This window comes from Phymastichus coffea, unplaced genomic scaffold, assembly GCF_024137745.1.
Source record: "Phymastichus coffea isolate CEN01 unplaced genomic scaffold, Cenicafe_Pcof_1.1 PCOF00103, whole genome shotgun sequence".
Lineage (NCBI taxonomy): Eukaryota > Metazoa > Arthropoda > Insecta > Hymenoptera > Eulophidae > Phymastichus > Phymastichus coffea.
In genome coordinates this window covers 612,162-637,580 of record NW_026706914.1, presented here as the reverse complement: position 1 = coordinate 637,580, position 25,419 = coordinate 612,162, and the positions used below count along the sequence as shown (strand labels likewise).

General features: G+C 40.3%; 3 protein-coding genes across 4 annotated transcripts; 2 read left to right on the top strand and 1 right to left on the bottom strand.

The window, feature by feature from the left end:
* Window positions 1-7,456: 7,456 nt before the first annotated feature.
* LOC131670159 (haloacid dehalogenase-like hydrolase domain-containing protein 2) lies at window positions 7,457-9,222 on the top strand. Of its 2 annotated transcripts, none has more exons than XM_058945548.1 (4): window positions 7,457-8,054; window positions 8,233-8,460; window positions 8,543-8,753; window positions 8,826-9,222. In XM_058945548.1, the coding sequence occupies exons 1-4, from the start codon at window positions 7,960-7,962 to the stop codon at window positions 8,994-8,996; spliced, it is 705 nt and encodes a 234-aa protein (XP_058801531.1). In that variant the 5' UTR covers window positions 7,457-7,959; the 3' UTR covers window positions 8,997-9,222. The 2 variants fall into 2 exon arrangements, with proteins under 2 accessions (XP_058801531.1, XP_058801530.1); XM_058945547.1 differs by having other exon boundaries at window positions 8,161-8,460; window positions 8,826-9,221.
* Window positions 9,223-10,103: 881 nt separating this feature from the next.
* LOC131670162 (WD repeat-containing protein 48) lies at window positions 10,104-14,942 on the bottom strand. Its single transcript, XM_058945551.1, has 11 exons — window positions 14,411-14,942; window positions 14,020-14,236; window positions 13,726-13,938; window positions 13,339-13,634; window positions 12,209-12,394; window positions 11,830-12,141; window positions 11,555-11,657; window positions 11,316-11,481; window positions 11,048-11,239; window positions 10,729-10,975; window positions 10,104-10,646 (listed from the first exon to the last, which is right to left on the bottom strand). Exons 1-11 carry the CDS (start codon window positions 14,456-14,458, stop codon window positions 10,584-10,586), a joined length of 2,043 nt encoding a protein of 680 aa, XP_058801534.1. The 5' UTR covers window positions 14,459-14,942; the 3' UTR covers window positions 10,104-10,583.
* Window positions 14,943-17,368: 2,426 nt separating this feature from the next.
* On the top strand, window positions 17,369-18,019 carry LOC131670174 (uncharacterized). Its single transcript, XM_058945564.1, has one exon. It carries the CDS (start codon window positions 17,369-17,371, stop codon window positions 18,017-18,019), a length of 651 nt encoding a protein of 216 aa, XP_058801547.1.
* Window positions 18,020-25,419: the final 7,400 nt, after the last annotated feature.

The following is a 25,419-nucleotide window of genomic DNA, read 5'->3' as shown; positions in this document are numbered from 1 at the left end:
CTAATTTATATAAATAAAAAGTGAATGGAGTTTTACTTGGCAATAAATATATGAAAAGAAATGGTTTTTTAATTTAATCATATTGAAATGATTGCTAGAACAATAATAAGATGAAGTTTTTGTTAAAAAAAATATATATTCGGCTGGATTTGAACCTGAATACTTTCGAGCGCACTAAAAAAAAGATACGTGCCTTAGCCCGCGTAGCTATCCTAACAGAGTATTTGCGTTTCTTTGAATGTTTTACTTCAAAAACATATGTTTATTGATCCCCGTAGGGGTTTAGGATTAAGTGCTTGTGATTAATTATTCATGATGTCCGAAAGTAGATGCCAAAACTGATATATTTTTTGCATTGATTATTTACAATCAATATTTTGATATACACTGGGCTATGGTAACACGCTGGTAGGGACCCGTCGGTAATCTGAGTTTGACGCGGGTGACCGCCGCTAGGGGCGACACCGTCAGAAGGCTCTTAGTGCGGAGATACGAGCTCGGAAAATGCTCCCAAAGCTTACACCCGTCGCTCCGTCTCCTGTATACAGTCTGTACAGTCTCCATGGACACAGCTCGCTATTCGCGATCGCAAAAACGACTGCAGCGCCAAGTGGTCGCTAGGCGAAGTAGCCTAAGGTGAAAATATTGTCTGCTGCTTATGGAGTAAACAGTAAAAACTGGATTTGTCCATAAAATTTATGTTTTTTCTTAAAACTTAATGTACCTGTCTGTTTATCACATTCAACACAACTCATCTTTTTGAAAGCTTCATAAGCGGTCATAGTTTTACCAAACTTTGGACTTTTAATTTCAAGCAAACATTCATTCACAAACAATTCCATCAGGGCTCGTGCCCAGCCATGGAGCATCTGGATGACAAAAAAAACCTAATTGAGCTACATACTTTTTAAAAGTTGACTGATACAGATCTCTAGCTTTAGGCTCACTAATGTGTCCATAATCTGTATCGTCAGATCCCTTGAATTTACTAAAAAACACACTCTCTATTTTAGAATCCCAATTGGCTTTCTTATTAGTACAGTATGTAAACAATTCATAACATACGCTACCAGTAATTCTAAACCTTCTACTAGATTTCCAGAGCTCATCACACTGATAAACAGTTCTAAGACAGATGAAACAAGAACCAGTTTCATTCAAATTTATATGTAAATCATAAAATGATTTACAGCGTTCATCAGACAAACTTGGGACTGGCAAACTAAATTTCAATGGTCTTTTAAGCAAGTGTAATACTAGAATAAGTCTATGATTGAAACTCTCATTGTACAGTAAATCTTCTACTGGATTATGACATTGAGTATCACGCTGCATGGATATATGAATAGCAGCTTCGCTTTTAGGATTACCTACAAGCAAAAATAACAAAGTTTATCATGCATTCAACGTATGACATACAGTCAATAGAATAATGTATCAACCAACCTTTTAATAAAGTTTCAAGAAAAAAGTCATTCGAATGAGAATAATCTCTATCCAGTTTGAAAGGATTATTGTAATGACATAAATCTACAATTTTTATAGGATGATCATATTGTTCTAAAGCTGTAGCAGACAAATTTCCCCAACTTTGCTTGATATCAGTACAACTCAAATCATCCAAGTTGTCTAGACTACGTCTAAAATTAAATAAAAATATCTAAACAAACTGAATCACAATGAAAAACTAATAATTCTACCCAAGCAAGCAAAAAAATAAAACAAAAATCGTACCTATTGACCAATAATGATGTTTACATCTCCCACCTGCACCTGCAGCACAGCTACATACACAGGTGTTGTACTTGTTTTCAACATTACTGCTAGTTTCAAAATCAATTTTTATTTTGATTTCGTGTGGCTTTTCACGAATCCCAGAGCTTTGTAAGCTTAAGCCAAGAATATGTGTGGCGGTCACGCCAAGCTTACAACAGCTGCCACAAGAGATCAGCACTCCGCAGTCGTCGGCAACAAGGCGGCGCAAGCAAGCGCTCGTTCCCCGCAGCGAATTCACGTAGCAGCAGTCAGTCTCTTACCGGCGCTCGAGGCAGTTGGCGACGCCTTTGCCAACTTCTCGTGGCAACTACTTGGTTGCTCTAGCGCTAAGAGAGAAGCTCAGCATAATTCACATTTGAATTCCCCCAGCTCAGGGAAACAAACAAAACAAGCAAACAGTGTAAATAGAGATTACATCAGTCTACTGTAATCTAAATCAAAAATAAAGTTCAGCCTTAAATCAAATCACAAGTGTTAAGTTATTTCTCAGCGTGCAAAGCAACCTTCCACATTGGTGACCCCGCGTTTAAAGAAAAGAAGAAAAGTGGCATTGCAAAAAGTGTGTGAAAATCAAATTACAAAAATTTGGTGTAGTCTTTCAACGACTTTGCAGTGGAATGCAAACAACCCAAGAAGAAAATTCGTCAACTCTGGGTACTAGCGGCCATTCCGGAAATTCCTGTGTGCCGCGAGAAGACACACCAGCGTGGGACAACAGTGTTGACCTTGACGCTACTATTAGCATTCCAGAGATAAACAGCCCGCATTCCAGCAGCTTCGAATTACAAACTCAACAACGGAATCCGAGACACATTCCACACGAGAATCTTCAACCTCGTACTCTCAATTTCAATTCTGCGAACAACGAAACATCAGGTATGATTGACATGCATGCCGAAGCAAGTAGCATAGCTGCAATATCTGCATGTAAGCTTTTGCCATTTTGGGCTGAAGAGCCTGAGCTCTGGTTCGCGAAAACTGAATCAGCATTTCAAGTGAGTCGTATTAGATCGGATGATTCTAAATATCATTTGACCATTGGTGCCCTTGACACGCGCGCGCTGAGGGAAATATCCGACATTTTAAAGGCAGAACCTGCGCATAATAAATATGAGTTATTAAAAACACGGCTAATTGAGCGGTTTGGCTCAACGGCTGACAAAAAGTTAGAGACCTTATTGACACGTCTCGACCTTGGTGACAAAAAACCATCACAACTGTATAGACAAATGGTTGACCTTGCTGGAGGTAATGCAACTGAAGACTTAGTTAAAGTAAAAAGGCTTGATATGCTGCCGCGCCATGCGCAAAACATTTTAAAAATTTTCAAAGCAAGCACAACGGATGAGTTGCTCGACGCTGCTGATACCATAGTTGACACGCCGATAGCACCGTCCGTATTCGCGGTTGAACCAACTAATCCTGTGATTGCCGGACAAGACCGTGCATCAGATTTAGCGGAAATAAAATCCCTTTTGCTACAATTAATTAAAACCACTCGTGATTTATCAACTCGCGTGGTCGAAGCTATTGCCCAACCACGTCAATCTCGACCCGGTTCTCGGCAAGGAGGAGCCTTCAATCGAAATCGCTCAAATTCTAAGCCCAGGCCTCATATCAATGGCACGTGCTACTACCACCACAGGTTTGGCGAGGCGTCCACTCGCTGCAACCGCCCTTGCACCTACTTTAGCAACCAGACCCAAGTACAACAACCCTCAGTGACGGGAAACCAGTAACGCTGCTGTCTATGATGGCGACAGGCAGCAGCACAGCGTTCTCCCTAACCCCGTCTCACGAGCCCGTTACAGAGAATCGACTGCATGTAATCGACCGCTCATCAGGCATTCGCTTTCTGGTAGACAGTGGTTCGGTAGTCTCGATCATTCCGGCCCGTGGCGGAAGGAAGGCAACTACAAACGACATACACCTTTCTGCAGCAAATGGATCAGCAATAACAACATGTGGTCGTCATACTATCCAGGTAGACATAGGCCTACGGCGAGTATTCCCGTGGTCTTTTGTTTTAGCCGATGTAAAAGTCCTAATTTTAGGGGCAGATTTTCTTAAATATGATGGCCTCGTGCCAGATTTAAAAAGACGCCAACTGATTGACGCTACGACCAGTCCAATAGCGCATTGCAGCATCGAAAGCTCCAGCACGCACTCAATCTCAGCAGTACTTCCTGCGAAACCTGCAACTGTTAGTGCATGCCTAGAGTTCATCAATAAATTTTTCGAGAGGTTTGTGGCTATGGAAGGCCAAATTGTAGGACCAATGGCGAAAACCCAGCATCACATCATAACCACAGGGCCCCCAGTCTATGCAAAACCTCGTTAAATGATCGGGGAGAAACTTCAAGCAGCAAAAGCAGAGTACAGGGAACTGCTACGAGCTGGGATCATACAGCCATCGAGCAGTCCCTACGCCAGTCCTATTCATATGGTGAAATCGCCATCTGGGAAGCTTCACCCGACAGGTGACTACCGAGCTTTAAATGCACAAACCGTTCCTGATCGCTACCCAATTCCGAGGATTAGCGATTTACTACTTCTTCTTCATGGGAAGAAAATCTTTTCAACTATAGATCTAAAGAAGGCATACTTTCAGATCCCCGTAGCTCCTGAGGACGTGCAGAAAACGGCAATTGCGACTCCTTTCGGTCTATTTGACTTTCTAGGAATGCCCTTAGGATTAAAAAATGCTACACAAACTTTCCAAAGATACATGTGCAGTCTATTAGGAAATCTTAGTTACGTTTCCGTCTTCATAGACGACATCCTTATCTCATCCAGCACTATGGAAGAGCATCTTGGCCATTTACGGACCGTCCTGAGCATCCTGCTTGAAGATGGTTTGAAGATAAACTGGAACAAGTGCCAGTTCGGTCAACAAGAGGTAAATTTTCTTGGCTTTAGGATAAATGCCGACGGATTTCGGCCACCAGCAGAAAAGGTTGAGGCTATCCTCAACATCCCCAAACCTGCAACCATTCATGACATGAGGAGATTCTTGGGAGCCATTAACTATTTCAGATTGCAAATTCCGAGTGCAGCTGAATCGCAAGCTCTGCTCAACGAGTGCGTAAAAAGCATGAAGAAAAGAGACAGAACCCCGATAGCATGGTCATCAGAGTTAGAAAAAGCTTTTGAGGACACCAAAAAATCGCTTGCAGCGGTAACATCCTCAGCTTTCTTGCATCCTCAAGCACCCATCATCCTCACAGCTGACGCATCTGCAAAGGCATTGGGAGGATCCCTCGAACAAATAATCGATGGTAAGCACACTCCACTTGGTTTCTATTCCAGGAAACTTTCTGCCGCAGAACGCAATTATAGTCCATACGATCGTGAGCTACTTGCAATTTATGCGACGCTCAAACACTTTGCGCACATTGTCGAAGGCAAAGAATTCGTAATTAGAACTGACCATAAACCACTAACCAAAGCTTTCCAGCAACGCCCGGACAAAGCATCTCCACGACAGTTATATCAATTAGATTACATAGGCCAATTTTGCACAACAATCGTTCACATTCCAGGAGAACAGAATGTCGTCGCTGACGCGCTATCTCGAATCTGCACAATCAATATGCCCACCAGGCTCAGTGCACAAGTTATCAGTGAAGCCCAGGCTGATTACGAAGCTTCATTAAATCGCGAGAGCGATCATGCCAGTGGTCTTCAACAAATAGAAATAGACGAATATCGTTTCCTATGTGAAGTTACAACGGGAGTAGTACGTCCTTTCCTACCACCCTCTCTGAGGAGGACAGCATTCGACGTCATTCACGGCCTGGCTCACCCAAGCGGTAGAGAGACAGCCAGGAAGATCCGAGAAAAATATTTCTGGCCAGGCATTCGTAAAGATGCGCTTACTTGGTCGCGTCAATGCATTCAGTGCCAGAGGGCGAAAATCCATCGCCACACACGAAATCACCCTGCCGGTTTAGAGATTCCAGAAGCAAGATTTAATCACGTACACTTAGATATAGTAACTATGCCCTTAGTCAACGAGTACAGATACTGTCTCACGCTGATAGACAGATACACACGATGGCCCCAAGCAATACCGCTGAAAACGGCAACATCGGAAGAAGTGGCCAACGCTTTCTATTCTGGCTGGATTGCTACTTTTGGCACTCCGATAACAATCACCACGGACCAAGGACTTCAATTTAAGTCTGCACTTTTCAGCTCATTGGCAAAGCTAATTGGAGCGAAAAGAATACGTACAACGCCTTATCACCCGCAATCCAACGGAATGGTTGAACGTTTCCACAGAACGTTCAAAGCCGCACTGATGTGTCAGCCTGGCTCTGCCTGGACTGAGCTGCTACCTACCGTGCTCTTAGGATTAAGAACAGCTTTTAAGGAGGACATCAAGACCTCGCCTGCCGAGCTCATGTTCGGGACGACGATCAGAGTTCCAGGAGAATTTTTTATAGCTAAGGACTTACCGCAATCACCGGTAACCTTCCTAGATCATCTGCGAAAGCACTTTCAAGTCATACGGCCGTCACCTACTTCACATCATATCACAACCAAGCAATTCATGCATGAAGATCTTCATACATGCACCTATGTCTTTAAGTTGGGAGTTCCCGTTAAACCTCCACTTACTCCGCCCTACTCTGGACCTTATCGAGTAATCAAAAGGTTGGACGACCAGCGATACGTCATAGACGTCAGCGGAAATCCTCAAACCATATCAACTTCAATGCTGAAACCAGCGTACATCTTTTCGGACGAGCCGTCACAGTCTAAACGGCAAACCAAGGAAATCCAGCCCAAATCGGTATCATTTCAGGTACCCCTGACGCAGCAAGCAGTCTCAAAGGGAGCAACCAAATTAAAACTTACGCCAGAAACACTTAAGTCCCGCCTAAACAGCACCAGGTCACAACCTGCATCTGAGTTACCTTCTGATCAGGCAACTTCCAGGGAGGGAGTGGCTGTGGCGGTCACGCCAAGCTTACAACAGCTGCCACAAGAGGTCAGCACTCCGCAGTCGTCGGCAACAAGGCGGCGCAAGCAAGCGCTCGTTCCCCGCAGCGAATTCACGTAGCAGCAGTCAGTCTCTCACCGGCGCTCGAGGCAGTTGGCGACGCCTTTGCCAACTTCTCGTGGCAACTACTTGGTTGCTCTAGCGCTAAAAGAGAAGCTCAGCATAATTCACATTTGAATTCCCCCAGCTCAGGGAAACAAACAAAACAAGCAAACAGTGTAAATAGAGATTACATCAGCCTACTGTAATCTAAATCAAAAATAAAGTTCAGCCTTAAATCAAATCACAGTGTTAAGTTATTTCTCAGCGTGCAAAGCAACCTTCCACATATGCACTACACTACTGCTTCGCTCCAACACACCACATAAAATCACATGATTTGCATTTAAAACCATTTAACCTTCGGACAAAGGTCTTCTCGTTTGCCCTAGAAGGTTCAAAATATCATCTAGAGATATAACGAACTACGTAGACCTTTCCATTTTTAAATAAACTAATTTTAAAGAGGAACTACCTATCTAACTGCATGGTAAAATTTAAACAGTTTCACCTTAGGTCGGCCATATTGGTAAACACTAGCGCCACCTGCATTTCGTTGCGATCGCGAATATTGAGTCGACACCAGAGCCAACGAATACTAACAGAACAGAACAGAACGTGACGTCGGTACATTACGCAGTTCTTTCCGTTTTTTTTTTTTTTTTAACATTTTGGAGCGGTACGAATTACAAAAAAAGCAGTTTTCGAGTGATGTAAATAAAAATGAAGCTAGTGGTATATGTATTTTTTTGAGTAAATCAATTATTTTTCGGCCAGAGTTACCTCGATAATTATTCCTAAATTATTTTATATATTTGTTTATATCTATAATATTTTTATGTAATATAATAGATAATCTTTAAAACATTTGTTGCCGTGTTCACGCACTTTATTCCAAAAAACATGTGTAAACGAATGTTATTAATTTAAAAAGCATTTGTATTTTATTCGCAATATTAATATATATGAGTGTATCATCTTTTATTGTAATATGTGATATAATATAATATAAAATATTTTTCTTTTATGAAGTTTTAACTTGGTTCTTATCTATTTATTAAAATATTTGTTATCAAGTTGATAAATTGATTATATATTTCTTTTCATAAAATTTATAATATTTAGTAAGTAAAAAGATGGTGAATAATGTAAAGTCTGTATTGATTGATCTTAGTGGGACACTACATATTGATAATACTGTTATACCTGGAGCAGTGGATGCATTAAATAAGTAATGATAATTGTCATTACTTGTATATTTAAATATTAATGCTTACAAAACTATTTTCTTTTATGAGTTATGGATTGCAGTAAAGTTTACTAATTTTTTATTTCAGACTTAGAAACACAAATTTGCTCATTAAATTTGTTACTAATACTACTAAAGAATCTAAAAATGTTCTTCACAGTCGTTTAACAAAACTTGGTTTTAATATAACAAAAGAAGAGATATTCAGTTCCTTAGCAGCAGCCAGAGAAATAGTGAAAACTCGCAAATTAAATCCATTGTATTTGATTGAGGATGATGCAATGGAAGATTTTAAGGATTTAATTGATTCAACAAATCAGTTTAATGCAGTTATGGTTGGATTAGCACCATCTAAATTTGATTACATTCATTTAAATGAAGCATTCAGGTAATTATGAACTAAAACAATGATTAATTATTTTTATTGCAAATGTGATAGCATAATTATACAAAATTACCTTATTTTCTAGACTTTTAATGAATGGAGCATCACTGATAGCTATTCATGAAGGTCGTTATTACAAAAAATCAGATGGGTTAGCTATAGGCCCAGGAGCATTTGTTAAAGGATTGGAATACTCATCCGATGTCAAGGCTGAGGTGATTGGGAAACCAACATCTGGATTTTTTAAAGCAGCACTTGGAACTTTTCTTCCAGAAGAAGCTATCATGATAGGCGATGTAAATATGTTAAAGCAACCAGCTTATCAATGTATTGTAATGAGAATGGTTTAATAAAATATTGATGTATAGGATGTCAATGATGATATTGCTGGAGCTCAAGCAGTTGGTATAAAAGGTTTTCTTGTCAAAACTGGGAAGTATCAATCTGGAGATGAAAATAAAATTGAACCAGCCCCTACCAAAGTATGTGATTCGTTTACTGAGGCTGTGGATATTATTATTCACCATTATTTAAATTAAAAAGAATGCTATATCTAACATACTTTGATGTTTTTAATTTAGTTAAACCTTAATATTTCAAAATTGTAAAATTTCAACATTGTAATTTGTTATTTAAAAGATTTATTATTGAAAAATTTGTAAACTTAAATTAAACTATAAATATTAAAGATCTTGATTGGAGTTTTTCTGTATTTAGTGTACTAATATAATTATAATATTTCGTCTATAAAAGTTATCTTTTTATCTTTATTTTGTTTCTTGATTATCACCTGTTGGATGATAAAAAGAAATTCAATTATTATTTGAATGATGTAATATATTTTACTTTTTTTTAAATATTGAGATGTTAATATAGTAAACCTTGTGACCAATCAATTATGATGAAATTTGATAAAAACGTGCTTATATAAAAAATAAAATTGTGTATAATCAAATGGATTTTTACTAATACTTTAGATACCAAAATTGAATACTGTGCAGTAATTAAATCTTATTTCAGTAAATATTATTGTACTGTAAATTAGACTTGAATCTCCAAACCAATTGTAGTTTTAAAAGAAAAAAGAGCATTGGAGTAACTTGAGCATTTCGAGTTATTCTGTAGACAAGCTGTTTAAACTTTGAATTAAGATATATAAATCATTTATTCTCAATTACCAAGTTAAAATTTTAAAAAAGAAAGGTTTTTATTCTAGTTTTTTTTATTGGTTATATTAAAATAATGGTAAAATTAGAGACTCGATTTTTCAAATTTATAAATAATAAACCATGTGAATTTCATCTAGACCTAACAAAAAAATTTTATTTAAAAGATTTTTATTAAGTTCCTCAAAGTTCTCTAAAGAATTAAGCTTTCATAAATGGGATGTATTTGTGTACGTGATAAAAGTACTTTACTATATGTGTACAATTCAATTTTTTTTCTAAGTGATAAGAATTTTCAATTTCACATTTTGATTATTCTTGCTCAATGAGGTGTTATGCATATTCAATTAAATTTATATCAAATTGTATTATAAAATACTAAGATAGGTTTTTATGAACTTTTCTAGAGCTTTGTTGCATGGTATATTTAGAAGAAAACTATATTTAATTGTTTTTAAATTTATTTATCAACTGTTACTTTTTTTAATTTGTGCTTTAATTCATATTTTTGCTGACTTTGGAAGGCAACAACAAATATTCTATGGTAACAGATAATGATTCTATATACACACATTTAAAAAAATTAATTCTTAAAAATATAAATAACTTTAATACATATGTAAAAGTTAGGCTCATATCAAGAAAAGTACATTTTATTCTGTGATAATGTTATCTATATTGTAGTAAAAATTTTCTTAACATTGTAGCTATTTTACGATATATTTTTCGATTTTAGTTTTACTTCAAGATAGATCTTGTACTAGGTACAAACATAAATAGTTCATCATTTGAAAATCTAACTTTTGTTTCCTTAAAATAAAAAAACAAAAGATCTGTTCTTTTGGCAATTTCAATCTCCAGATAAGAAGCCTGTAAAGGTTCCTTTTGCTTCTTTTGACAAAATTTTTGAAGCTGCTGTGAATACTAAAGAGGAACACAAATTACAAACTTTAACTTTGTTTATTTGACAGGTCGATAGTAAAGCGTTAGATCTGCAGAGCTTTTCCAAATAAAGTGTCTGACCTATTAATTTGTAAATAAAATATTGTTAGTTAAGTTATTTAAGAGCAAAAATTATTTCATTTGTAAAAAGAAAATAAGGTACCGTTCTTAAATCCATCGATGGATCCAAAACTTGATCATTACATAGTAGCTCTACTTTTTCTTCTGCTAAAGACGAATTGTCAGCATTAGAATCTGTGTTAGCTCTATCACCTGCAGGAGAACCTCCAGATACAGTATTCCCACCACCCGCAACAGATCCCGTGTCACTCCCGGCACCTAACACTTTATCATATACGTGTTCAGCAACTTTTCGAACTTGAATGAAATCGTTGGCGACAAGGCGATCCCTATTAAGGTACATTAATTTAGTACATTTTAGAAACATTACCTACACAAGTTTTTAAAAATATGTTACGTACTTTTTCAAGCTTTTGGCACCAGAACTGGAATGTTGTAAAAGGTGAAAAGTAATCTTAATGAATTTCGGTAAATTTTTGTCTACTACAATATCTCGAACCCACGATGGCACAGTTTCATTCAACAGAACTCCTTCAGTTTCACCAGCAGCATCTCGCACTAATAGTCTATACAGTGTCCTACCACCAACTTCACTGCAAATCAGATAATATGCATAAAGATTACTTTAAAGCTAATTATCAGTTATAATAGTCATAGTTCACTTTGTACCTAAATATAACAGGTGTATGATCAGGCACAGAAAAGTAAGGATTCCCTCCTCTTGTATGTCTTGGACCATTCCCATCATTGCTATTATTATCGATTTCATCATCTGCATGGAGAGGTCTCCACCAATGTTCTAATAAAGCTTGTAAGAGTAGATTTCCGTAGTTTACTAAAATGGGAAATATGATTTCATAAAAATCTAGTTGTAAAAATAATACAATTTTATATAAATTTAGAAATGCCTTTGGGATCCACACTATCATCTTCTACTAAGCCAGTCTCTTTCGCTGAGACCCAAGCTGATAAGCAATCGTTTTCGTCTTGTCCTAAATGTATAGTTAACATCTGAAACAACACAATATGACATTACCTAACTAATATAGGAATAGTACATAAGTACCGGGATATTGTTTTGATTATTGATTATTGTATACTTATTGTACGTAGTTATAAGCACTTAAAGATTATGAAATGTGAAAAATCAATAACGTGCTTTTCTATAAAAATAAATACCAACCCCAGTTTTGAGATCAACATTGAACCAATTTGGGACATAAACCATTTTGTTACGCTTCTTTACTTCTTCATCAAAATCTACTTGACCTAAATCTTCCACTTTGCAAGCTTTCAAAACGTCATAAAGCGATACATTTTCTTCAGTATCTTTTGTTAAAACAAATCTTCTATCATTGAGTACATAGCAATGCCTTATTGCTGGACCTCCGAAAATCCTTTGAGCTGGCTCAATATTTCGAGGTGTTATTATCCCAGTCAAACTAACTGTGTCAGCATTATAATCACCACCTTGCCAATCTTTTGAGCTTATATTCTATACAAACAGTTAAGGAATCAGAGATATTTTTTTGAGTAATAACTATTAAACAATATATATTTACCCAATTATTTATCGTAGAATCACTAGTAGCTACCCAAACACTTGATTGATCTTGTGTCATGACCATTTTTAAAATTGGAGCTTTTTCTTCACAAATAACAGTAAACTTCTCTGGATTTCTTAGTTCAGTCATAACAACTCTCTTGTCTCTGCCCCCCGAAATAACGTGACTGAAATTTTCTGTTGCCTAAAACCATTACTTATAAATTAATATGATTTTAACAGTTGATTGTGTTTTAAAAGAATTTTGATTATCAGGTTAAATTCAAAACAATTTATAGTAAAATATATTTATGTACATATATATATCTACATGTATACTTTGAAAAAGGTTCGCTTTAATTTTCAAATTTTGATTATCAGGTCAAATTCAAAACAATTTATAGTAAAATATATTTATGTACATATATATATCTACATGTATACTTTGAAAAAGGTTCGCTTTAATTTTCAAATTTTGATTATATTCCATTGATACACACACACAACATTTTGGTTTAAGCAAACACAGAAAAATGTATATCAAAGATAGTGTTTAGTTTTTGCTGTATGTGAAAGTGTCTTAGTTTATTAATTTTAGTGATATTTAGTGAATTAGAAATAGTAGAAAACAGTTATATAATGTTGAAAGTTAAAGCGAGATTCATTTAGAGTCTATGTGTATCAAGGTTGATTTCTTTTTCCAAATTTCTTTTAGTAAACATCAAATTTGAACTTTTTCATTGGACTCTGTCTCATATTATTCTTATGCATACTACTCAATATCAATCAAGCTTTATAACAATAATACAAGATGGATCCTGCTAAGGAAGTATTAAATCTTAATAAGAGTTGTTATATACTCATTTCAACCAAGGTAAAGATAACAATACAATTTAATTTAATGTTATTTCTGTGAAACTTAATTCATACTATATTCTGTATTTATTTGAAAGTCAGCCTATGTATTTAAAAATATTTCTATTTCAATTCCTTGTTAAAATAAATAAATGAATCTTTCAGTAAATAAGGAACATTTCATTAAATGTTTCATATTTTTTTATGCTTGAGCAGCATATTATTAATTAGTGATACACAAACATTTTAAATTAAAAAATTTTTGTTAAACCTTGTGATAACAAATATATTTACCAATAAAGCCCAAACTCCTTCAGTATGAACTCGGTATGTTTGGACACATTGTTGTTGACCAAGAGACCAAAGTTTGATAGTTCCATCTGAACTAGCCGATAAGCATTGACTTCCATCTCTGTTTAACACCAATGCTTTTATGTTATCTTGATGACCCTTTAGTTTCATTAATTTACTACAAGTCCGAGGATCCCATATTCTAAGAACTTTTTCTGTGCTACCACTTACAATAATAGTTCCTGGTGGATTCATTGCTAAACTATATATAGAATCTTTATTACCAGTGAGAGAAGAAGCTGAAAGTTGAATATAATGTAATTAGTAACAAATTCTTAATTATTAATTTATTGAAATATTCAAAGCCTGCTGCAATAAAATAAACTTTACTTGTCACAGTGTTATTGCTTGCAGTGAGAGCTGTTAAAGTATTAACATCCCATAGAAATATAGCCTTATCCAACCCAGCACTTGCAACTTGTTCTCTATCTTTTGCGTATGCCAATGCCTTAACATAATCTTTGTGTGTTCTTAATGTTGACATACAAAAACCTTTGTGGGCATTCCATACTTTAACTGTTGTATCAGAACTAGCAGAAATTACTGTGCAAACATAACATTTCTTGATTATTGAAATTTTTTAACAAAATAAACATTTAATTGTGAAAAAATTCTTATACTCACAATTTTTACCACCACAACATAAAACAATATCGTTGACCCAATCAGTGTGATGTTCCATGGAATCCATATATGGGTCTTTCATATTTTTACAATTCCATATCCTAATTATGCTGTCTCTTCCAGCAGAGTAAAGCCTATGTAAAGCTGTGTCATACTGAAGAGAATTGACTCCAGCTCGATGTTTCTTTTCTTTTTCATCTCTTATCACCATTGATACCTTAATAAAAAAAATTGTAAATAAAAAATAGATCCATGCAAATTTAAAAAATTGTCCCACCATAAGTGGGGAGAAAATTGATACATGGATTGTCAATGATTGATGCTGCAATTTACTCTTATAAATGGAACAAATTAGATATAGTCATAAAAGATTAGTGCTGTAAGTACTAACTTGGACCTTTTTGCGGGCACTTTGACCACTAGTTTTGTGAGATGCCATGTTGAGGAAAAAGTCAGTTTGTTCAAGATTACAAGGTTGGTTCAGCAAGCGGAATTAGGTATTCATAAAACTTAAAACACTTGGTTGAATGGATTGGCACTTCGGTGCAGCTTAGTAAGCGGCAACAGCCGCCTATTAGAGGCTGAGTTGAGAGAACAGATCGAGAAGTCTAGCAACGTTCCGAGGGCCAGTCGCCGCAATCACTTGTCGCAAACCATCAGATTATTGCAGAACGTTTTTTCTTTGGTAAGATGAAATGCTGCCTGCCAGCATTTAACAGAATATGCCAAAACATGCGGACGAGCATACACAAGTTTTACACTACGAATATTTAACTTGATTACAATCACAGTGCACCTATATTATGTAGGTGTCAAGAGGCTTTAGCCACAAATTGCAAGTCGCCTGGCTTGGCGAGCTCCTTCTCTCTACACAGTACACACACGTCACACGCAAAAAGTCGGTACTCTTCGATTGCTCTTTCTTTCTCTTGATAATTTGAATATGTGTGCGTGTTAATCTGTGTATGCAATGCATAAGTGTATGCATGCGGCACTGCACGCACGTCGCATATTTATATAATCGAATTATTAAATTATTAAATCAAAATCATCAATTTACTCAGCAATTACTTGTTAAATTATAAATCTTTAGGACGTTAGGAAGTTATCCCAATAATTTATGATACACAGTTGATCATTTGAATATCTTTGTCGGTAACCACAGAATCTTTAATTTCGACCGGTCAGAAACACGTATACAGTGCCGGCCCCGCAGATAACCGTCGCTATATATATATATATATACCCAGGCAGGTAGCACAGTATCGGCACGATGCCTTCATAATTCCGGCACGCCATAACTTGCGTGCTGGCAGCGTGACGGCAGAGTACATCCATATTGGGACGGCATTATATTTCGCTACGCTTGTTGGAAGATATTTTATTTGTAGTACCGTAACTCGTTGCCAGATGACGCCACTTTTTAGAGATAAATCTGGAGAAGACAACCTTCTACCTTATCCACTCTATCTCGCCCCTTCTACCTCGTCCGGGTTGTTCGTCTTTCTACTCATTCATTTCTTGGCGCTCGGTAACGACACACGCGACAATACCATGGAGGACAAAGAAATGTTGAATACCAAGATCTCTCAGACGCGGTTCTAGTATCAGTTTCAATGACCTTGAGTTTGATACTAAACGATAAGAGTGAATCTTTGGAAAGGGAATTTATTTTAAAAAATTTGAGCAATTTAGTTAAGCTTTTATGAGATTTTTTTATCAATTATTACATGTTAGAAAGCTTTATATTGGAAGACGATGTGATAATAATATTTAAAGGTTGGTCAAAGATAGAGATTCTACATCCTTGCTTTTTGGTGATGATTTTCAATAGGTCTTAGAGAATGCAAAATAAATGGAAAAAGCTGCAAGAATTTGAAATATAAAAATGACAATTCCTTGCTAAAACAAGAATATTCAACCGGATTGAAAATCCAATCCGCTTCGAGTATATTTTTGAATCCTACAAATGACAATTTAAATTTATCAAACTGGAATCGATCTGAATTCCCTTTAATATTTTTCTATCCTGAAATTAATTATTATAATATGTAAAATTAATTTCGGGATAAAAAAACATAAAAATAAATTAAGATTCATTCTACTTTAATGAATTTTAATTGTCATTTGTAGGATTCAGAAATAGACTCAAAGCGGTTTGGATTTTCAATCCGGTTAAATGTCCTTGTTTTAGCAGGGTTTTAAAACATTATCCAACTCTACTAATTCATATGCAGCTAACAATGCCTTAAACTGGAAAGGCTTCCCTGTAGGACGTGGGTACAGGGGAAGCTACAGGAATCATCAATCCCAGTCTTTCAACAGCAATAGAGCAACCAACGGCAGGTTATTTAACATCAGCTCCAGCTCTTCGAACCATAGGACTTACCCATCGAGAAGATTTTACACACAATCTCAACCTTACAGCAGAGAATACGGTACATTTAGTTGAGGTAAAGACGACAGGAAGACTGAAATTATTTTTTGATAAATGGGAAATTTTAACTAATGTCAGATTTATATTAGAAACAATAGCGGATTAAAAAATAAAATTAGAATCTAGAGTTTTTCAACTGGAAGAACCTAAATGCATTTCAAATACGGATAGAGAATATAAGAAATTGTGCAGTCATCAACAAGTTATTAACCTCAAACGCTATAGAGAAATGTTAATTTACCGAAGGACAATATTTGTCATCTTTTTTCCTAATATCAAAACCAGATGGCTCTGTGGGGACAGAACCGACTCGCTCTGGCTCCGCTCCGCGGCAGCACCGTCGGAAGCAAGCACTGACGCCGCGGAGTTGCCTCTCTACTGTATCGACGACAAGTCTGAGCAAGATGTTCGACACGCTCGCACGCATCGAGTCTTGCTCCCGTGTCATTCAAGCAAATCTCACCTTATTTTAGTGTATAGTCAATAAATATTTTATTCTCTCTATTCGCTCGCATTCTCACAATCAATTCTCCCTCGAACACGTCTCCAAAGTGGTGACCCCGACGTGATTCGAGCGGATTCTTTTTCGGCAAAGTGATCGCGCGGAAAGCCGGCTCTCAGACCACGCCGCCGCCATCTTCAAACATTTCGCGCTCGCGCCTGCCCCTACCTGTCGTGGCGACCGAGACAACAGGTACGTGCGTGCAACCGAGGCCGATCACGCGAGCCTACGCAAAATCCCTCGATTCAACAAAAAGGCCAGCGACTGAGAGTGCGGGAGTTAACCTCAGAAAACAAAAAACCGAACGAAACGTTGAAAAAGTGCTCGCGGGTGCCGAATCAAGCGTGCTCTCGACACAAGGAAGGGACGTGCAAGAAAAAAAAGTACCAGTAAGCACTCCGATTGGCAACATGGCCAGCGCACCTACGCCAGCCGAGGTCAACGACACTTCCAATCCGGCGGCCCTCGCGTTGCAGCTGCAACAAGTGCAGCAAATCCAGCAGCAGTTGCTCAACGCCAACGCGTCGAGATGCAAACTCCCGCAGTTCTGGAAAGCAGCGCCGGAAGCGTGGTTCGGTCAAGTAGAATCCAACCTGCAAGCCCATGGCGTGGACGATGACCTCAAGCGCTACAACCTGGTCATCGCAGCACTCGGCGAAGACACTGTCAACGAGCTCTTGGACGTGGTGCAGAATCCGCCGGCCACTGACATGTATGCTACGTTGAAGAGACGCATGCTCGAGCGTTTCGCCCAAACGAATGAGCAACGTCTACGCAAACTGCTCAACGACATCAAGCCAGAAGGCAAGAAGCCCTCAGAGCTTCTACGCGAAATGCGCATACTCGCAGGCAAGAGCGTCACTGACGAGGCTCTCAAGGTCAAGTGGCTTGCCCTCCTGCCAGCGTCCTCGCAGGGCGTGTTAACCGTGCTCGACGGAGCACTTGACAAATTGGCGGAAGCAGCCGACAAGTTGGCCGACATTGCGCCAACACCCGCCGTTGCTGCTGTCAGCCTACTCTCGCAGCAGCTCTCCTCATCGCCAAGAACATGCGATGGCTAAGGAGATGGCCAACATGACCGCCCTCATGTCACGCCTTTTGGCAACAGCCGAACAAACCAACGAGGCCATCAGAGTGCTGAGTCAGCAGAGGTCCCAGGGCAGAGGACGCAGCCGCAGCCGCGGGCGCGCTGGCACTCCAGCCACCCAAGCGCAACAGGGCCACTGCTACTACCATCAGCGCTTCGGAGATGGAGCACTCAAATGCGAGAAGCCATGCGACCACCCCAAGGCCTTAAAAAACTAGGACCGCTGCTCACAGTTCAGGCGGCTCACGGCAGCGGACTGCCAAAAGAAAACCGCCTTCACGTTTTCGACAGGAACTTTCGCCTCTCGTTCCTGGTCGACTCGGGATCCGTCGTATCCCTACTGCCCCGTTCGGCAGTCAAAGAGGCCACACAACTGGTGCAGCAGCCGCTGACACTCACCGCGGCCAACATGTCGCCCATTGCGACGTTTGGTCGCACTCTCCTCACACTCAACATCGGCTTACGCAGAGACTTCGAGTGGCCGTTCATCATCGCTGACATCCCAGGAGCCATCATCGGAGCTGATTTCCTGGCGCACGCAGGCATCATGGTGGACCTCCAGAGTCAGCGTCTCATCGACGCCACCACGGCGCTGGCCACACGAGGTCAGTTGTCAGCCGTCTCGCACCACACCGTTGCCATCCTGCACGATCCTGCCGAGGACCTGACAACTAGGAGCCTCTTCGACGCGCTACTCGTCGAGTACGCGGACCTCACCAAGCCCAGCAGCCGGAAGGCAACCCTCAACGGAGCGCCCGTCACCCACTTCATCCGCACCACGGAGCCACCGGTGTTCGAGCGCCCACGACCACTATTCGGTGACAGGCTCAAAGGCGCCAAAGCGACCGTCAAAGAGCTCATGGACGCGGGTCTCGTCCGCCCCTCCTCTAGTCAATGGGCCAGTCCTCTGCACTTAGTGGAGAAGAACGACGGCAGCGGCACCTTCCGCATCACGGGCGACTACCGCCGCCTCAACGCTATCACCGAGCCAGACCGCTACCCTCTTCCAGTCATCGAGCACCTTCTTCATGGCTGTCACGGCGGTAAGGTCTTCACGGTAGTCGATCTCAAAAGAGCTTTTTACCAGGTGCCAATGGCCGAGGAGGACATCTGCAAGACAGTCGTCATAACTCCGTTTGGCCTCATTGATTTCCTCGTCCTGCCCCTTGGCCTACGCAACGCCACGCAGACGTTTCAGCGTTTCCTGGACGGTCTGCTCAAGGACCTCTGGTTTTGCCGCTGGTACATAGACGACATCATCGTCTTCTCCAGGAACTACGAGGAGCACCTGAGCCACGTGCGACAGCTTTTCGACAAGCTTCGTTCAGCTGGTCTCTGCATCAACCTCGACAAGTGCCAGATCGCTCTGCCCGAGGTCATCTTCTTGGGTTTCACAGTGAGCCAGCAAGGGTTCAAGCCGCCACCGCCCAAGGTCGACGCAGTTGACCGCATCCCGACGCCGACGACATACCAGGAGCTTCGCAGCTTTCTCGGCGCTCTCAATTACTACAGGCACTGCATCCGAGGAGCGGCTCAACTAGAAGTTCCTCTTGACAATCTCCTACGGGGCGCACCCAAGAAGAAGAAGGCCAAGCTGAAGGGCTGGACCACAGCTCAGGACAAAGCTCTCTCAGCTTGCAAGCAGGCGCTCAAACAAGCCACGTTCAGCGCTTTCCTCGCTCCAGATGCCGAGCTCGTTGTCTCCTCCGACGCTTCAGACGAGGCGATTGCCGGCTCCGTGGAACAACTCATCAACGGCAAGTACTACCCAGCTGGTTTCTTCTCCAAGAAACTCACGTCGGCGCAGAGAAACTACAGCACCTTCGACAGAGAGCTGCTCGGGGCCTACGAGACCGTGAGGCACTTTGAGCACTACTTAGAGGGTCGCGAGTTTGTGCTCAGGACTGACCACAAGCCGCTAGTCCACGCATGTCGCAGGCCATCCAGCAGAAGCTCACCGAGGCAGAAGCGACACATGGACTACATTCTCCAATTCAACGTCAACGTCCAGCACATCAGCGGGGTGGAGAACGTCGTGGCTGACACGCTCTCCCGCGCGTGTACCATTGGCATGCCATCGGGCCTCCTCGCCAAGGACATCGAAGCTGCACAGTTGCACGACAAGGAGCTCATTCACCTGCTCGAAAGCGGCGCGCTGGATCTACAGGTCTTGGAGATTGACGGCGCCAAGGTGGCCTGCAGCATCAAGGACAACCTGGTAAAGCCATACTTGCCGGAGCCGCTGCGCCGCCTGGCTTTTGATGTGCTCCACGGGCCAGCACACCCCAGCCCACGCACAACGGCACGTGCTCTCTCAGCCAAATTCATCTGGCCCCACGTCAGGAATGACGGCTACGCCTGGGCTCGCGCTTGCGATCCCTGCCAGAGAGCCAAAGTCAGCAGACACAACCGCGCAGCACTGCAGTCGTTCAACGTGCCAGAGAACAGGTTCGAGCACATCAACATCGACCTCATCACGCTGCCGCAGGTCCAGAGCTGGCGGTACTGCTTCACCATCATAGACAGGTTCACCAGGTGGCCTGTCGCCGTGCCGCTAGCGGACATCACAGCGGACACGGTAGCAAACGCCCTGGTTCAACACTGGATTGCGCATTACGGCTGCCCTATCACCATCACCTCGGACCAAGGCACGCAGTTCGAGTCGGCGCTCTTCGACGCCCTGGCTCGCCTCACCGGAGCACATCACATCCACACGACGCCCTACCACCCGCAGTCCAACGGAATGATTGAGCGCCTGCATCGCACCATCAAAGCAGCGCTCATGTGCGCTGGTGAGACGCCGTGGCCGCAGCGCTTGCCCATCGTGCTTCTTGGTCTGCGTGCTTGCTACAAACAGGACCTCGAGGCATCGCCAGCCGAAATGCTCTATGGCACCACTCTCCGCCTGCCCGGGGAGTTTTTCGTCACACACAGCGCGCCAGCAGAGCAGCCAACTTTCGCCAAGCAGCTGTCCAGCCTCATGCGGAGCATCCGCCCAGTGCCAGCATCGTCACACTCGAAGCCCAGCATCTTCGAGTTCGCAGACCTCAAGACGTGCACACACGTGTACATGCGCATCGACGCAGTGCGCAAGCCCCTGCAGCCGCCTTACACCGGGCCGCACGTAGTCCGCCGTCGAGTCAACAGCAAGGTCTACGTCATCGTGGTCAACGGAAAGGAAAAGACCGTTTCCACGGACGCACTCAAGCCAGCGTACCGAGACGAGGAGGACCGTCTTCTCTCACCGGCGGCTGACGCATCGCCCACTCCAGCGCCCGAGCCTCAGGTCAACACCAGCCCGCCCATGCAGTCGGCCCCAGCAACTCCATCGCACGCCACTGCCAAGCCGCCAATAACACCAGCACCAGTAGCAGCCGCTCCTGAAGCTCGGCCGCTTATCGAGATGGACTCGCAGCAGCTTGGCTCGCAAGCTCTTTACTCGCAGCAGCAGCAGCAGCAGCTGCACGCCAACGTCGAACCGCAGGATCTCTCTTCACAGCAGCAGCAGTACTCGCAGGCCGACGTCGAGCTCCAAGCTCGCCCATCTCACTCATCGTTCCAACAGCAGCTCGAGCCGAAAGCCCTCTCATCGCAGCAGCAGCAGCTTGTGCCTCGAGCTCTTTCATCGCAGCAGAGCCAGAGCCCACTTCATCCAGCCTCGTCCAAGCCACAGACTCCTCTCCCGTCCAAGGCTGTGCCAACGACACTCCGTAAAAAAGTGTCGTTCCCTTCGTTCGACACGAAGCTCTCTAAGGGGGGAGTACCTGTGGGGACAGAACCGACTCGCTCTGGCTCCGCTCCGCGGCAGCACCGTCGGAAGCAAGCACTGACGCCGCGGAGTTGCCTCTCTACTGTATCGACGCCAAGTCTGAGCAAGATGTTCGACACGCTCGCACGCATCGAGTCTTGCTCCCGTGTCATTCAAGCAAATCTCACCTTATTTTAGTGTATAGTCAATAAATATTTTATTCTCTCTATTCGCTCGCATTCTCACAATCAATTCTCCCTCGAACACGTCTCCAAAGCTCCTACAGATTGGTTTAAATTTGAAGAATTTCAAAGACATTGTTGAAAATGAGCATTTCAAAATTCAAGACATCCGGATAGCAATAAATTTACTGAACAAAAATGACTTTATATGCAGATTAGATCTCAAAGAAACATACTTTTTAATTCCTATACAAAAGTATTATAGAAAGTATTTGAAATTTAGATTTAAGGATCAATTATATCAATTTAATGTGTTACCTCAGCTCTGTGACCTCAAGACGTTCTATTTCATATAAATTTTTTTTCTTTAAATCATTACGCGGTTTATTAAATATAAGCGTTTAAGAAAAAGTAATTTTGTCGTGTAAGAGCTAACAGGCTGGATGCCGTAAGAAATTAACTTTTGAAAATTCATAGCCCTGTGGGAAAATTTAGATAACACATCTGTAACCTCTCGATTTGATACTTCGACCAAATCTTACCGTTTCCACGGAATGATCGAGAGAGCGTGAAGAGCAAACAGATGACAGATACGGAAGTCGTAAAATTGTGATTTCCTTTGGTGTCTGGTTTTCTGATGATTTTCACTCTTAAAGCATCTTTAGTTTTAACATTAAGAAAAATATTTTACATTAATTTCCGAACTTACAAATACAAATTATGACATTTTATCAGAAATGAATAATCCTTTTTCTTTCTCTATTTTTTTATTTCCAACAATTTTCGTTTCTACATTTTGCCACTACGAGTCAAAACAGTAATATTATATCTACACTTGAGAGAAAAAATATTTTTTAGAGCATAAGTTGAAGCAAAATTTTTTAAAACGACGTTATTTCTGGTATTTGTTGAAACTAAGAATATAAGTTCTTTTTATTATTATCACATAGCTTATGTACCAGGTTTCGTCACTATGCTACGAAACAGTAATAATACTTATACTTAAGAAAAAAAATGTTCTTTACAGCTTAAGATTTTATTTTTTATGTTTTTCATAGATAAGATTTTTTTTTATTATTATTGGTAGATTGGTAAAGTTTATATTTTTTGTCGCTACTACGATACAATTTCTCTTAACATTTCTACACATATTTTGTTTGGATTTGAGACAAATATTTCATACATTCACTCTTTCCTCACTATTTCTTATTATGTCAGATTCAAATATTAATTCTGACACGCTTCTTGGTGAAAGAAAGCTAGTAAAGCGAATTAGGTTTGCTTCTGAATATGATTCAGATTCAGACTCGGACATCCTAATAGCCATCCCGGTTGGAAATCCCTGCGTGGGATCTTATATTCGATCTTACGTGGGATCTTATATAGGATCTTACGGAAGATTCCACGAGGGAAATTGGAACCATTTCTATAATTGTTTCCCACATGGGATTTTAAAAACTTAATAATGTTTTTGGAATTCCACGTAGTTTCCCATATGAGATTCCAAAAAATTTATATTTTTTATACCCCACGTAGTTTCCCACATAGTAATTCAAAAAATAAATAATGAAATCCCACATGGTTCCCCACATGGTTTTCCACACAGGATTTTAAAAATTTTATACCATGCTTTTTGAAGCTCATATAGTTTCCCACATGGTATTATAAAAAATTAAAGACTTTTCTTAATGTCACAGTAAATTTCATATTCAATAAAGGAAACTTTTACAAAATTGTATCATTTTAAAAATTTTAGTTTTAAATCATTGTAGAATGAAAAAAAAAACCAGGAGAAGAATCTTGAATAACCGACATGTATTTGTTAATGTGTTTATTCAAAGCATACAAATTTAATTTAAGATTTGTTACTCTGAGAAAATCTTTTCTTTTGCGGAGGTTTCTTGACTCTCCGAGCATCTTGAATGGCATAACCGATCCGCCGCTTGTAGCATGCCTTCCATGTTACTGCCCATCCACCGGTGCCAGTTGGATCATGCCGCTTGCAGTGATTAAGCAAAAGAGCTGCAAATTGAAGCAGTGTATATTTAGCTATAATTTTTGTGTATAGCACAAATCATTCTTCGAGTATCTAAGAGATGTCCAATATTATAGTGAACTTAAAAAAATAAAACGTTATTTTTATCACTTTTTATAGTTCTCAATTCACGACGTGTCATCTCTTCTCGCTTCTTATTATTGACCAAGACTGACGTACTCTCCTCATCAATACACTTTATAGCCAATTCATGTTTCTTGTACAAACATTTCAACAAAATGAATCGCAGGAATTTAGATACACTTTTCTTTGTCATTGTGTAATATTCCCATAATTACTTGGAGTAACTTTTTCCTAGCCCAACGTAAACCTAAAAATACACCAGTTACGTAAGAAAAAAATTTATGTTTAATAAATGCTAAATGTTAATCTAAAAATGAAAAAATGCTATTATATCCGTTTGTAGATCTCGTAAATGGACACGTATTTATTTCTTTTTACAATTTGTCAAAAATTAACCGAGATATAGCGTGGGAAATTTGCTCATGACGTCACCATCACACTGATTTTGTATGTTATTCACTTATAATCGTGAGATTAGTAAGCAACTTTGCCGCCCTATATCACGTGTCTCTTCATTTTTTGAGATCTACAGGGCGGATATAATAGAATTTTTTTTTCAAATGGTAATTTGACTGTTACCATATTGTCTCCGGAAGGCTGTTCCAACTGCTTCAGCTCATTGGACAACTCTACTTTGTCGGGTTCATCTGAATCGACGTTACTATCATCAACATATTGGTAGTCGTCTAAAAAAATCAATTTTTATTATTAAAGAGTAGTAACGTATAATGATTTTATCCGCTGTTTATATATATCTACTAATATTTTACCTTCAACATGAACATTTTTTTTTCTTGATCGCCTTAATAGTTTGTTACGTAAACTGTCATTTTCATATTTCATAGCTTCAAACACTTCGTGAACTTTGCTTTTGAGATTAGGAGGTAATTGATCCATAATTTCGTTGATTTCACCTGCCGTGGTACCCATCGCGATTGATTCCTTGCTGCTCGAGCTTATTATTGACCTCAAACTAGATCTAGACCTGGATCTTGAAATAGATCTTAATTCACATCGTGGTTGACGCGTTGATATCGACCTAGAACTCGTGGTGTCGTTGAATCTCGATCTGGTTCCAGATGCATGTCTCGCATATGATCTAGATCTCGAGTACGAACTAGTCTCCCAGTACGATCTAGATGGAAAGCTTGGTGACCGCCTCGACCTCGAGTGTGATCTGGATCTAGATCGAGAGCCTGTCGAACGCTTCGACCTCGAGTGTGATCTGGATCTAGATCGAGAGCCTGGCGAATTTCGTGACCTTGAACTGGATGAACGTCTTGGTGAGATAGGTACTACGCCTAGATTTATTTCGCTCAACGAAA

Excerpts from the sequence above, each read along its gene's own strand:
- LOC131670162 (XM_058945551.1), bottom strand. The coding sequence starts at position 14,458 with ATGGCATCTCACAAAACTAGTGGTCAAAGTGCCCGCAAAAAGGTCCAA. Across the intron at positions 13,635-13,725 it reads AAGCAATAACACTGTGACAA|CTTCTTCTCTCACTGGTAAT; the intron begins GTAAAGTTTATT and ends TTCAACTTTCAG. Across the intron at positions 12,142-12,208 it reads ATTCTACGATAAATAATTGG|AATATAAGCTCAAAAGATTG; the intron begins GTAAATATATAT and ends CTGTTTGTATAG.
- LOC131670159 (XM_058945547.1), top strand. The coding sequence starts at position 7,960 with ATGGTGAATAATGTAAAGTCTGTATTGATTGATCTTAGTGGGACACTA. Across the intron at positions 8,055-8,160 it reads GCAGTGGATGCATTAAATAA|ACTTAGAAACACAAATTTGC; the intron begins GTAATGATAATT and ends TTTTTATTTCAG. Across the intron at positions 8,754-8,825 it reads AAGCTATCATGATAGGCGAT|GATGTCAATGATGATATTGC; the intron begins GTAAATATGTTA and ends ATTGATGTATAG.
- LOC131670174 (XM_058945564.1), top strand. The coding sequence starts at position 17,369 with ATGGCCAGCGCACCTACGCCAGCCGAGGTCAACGACACTTCCAATCCG.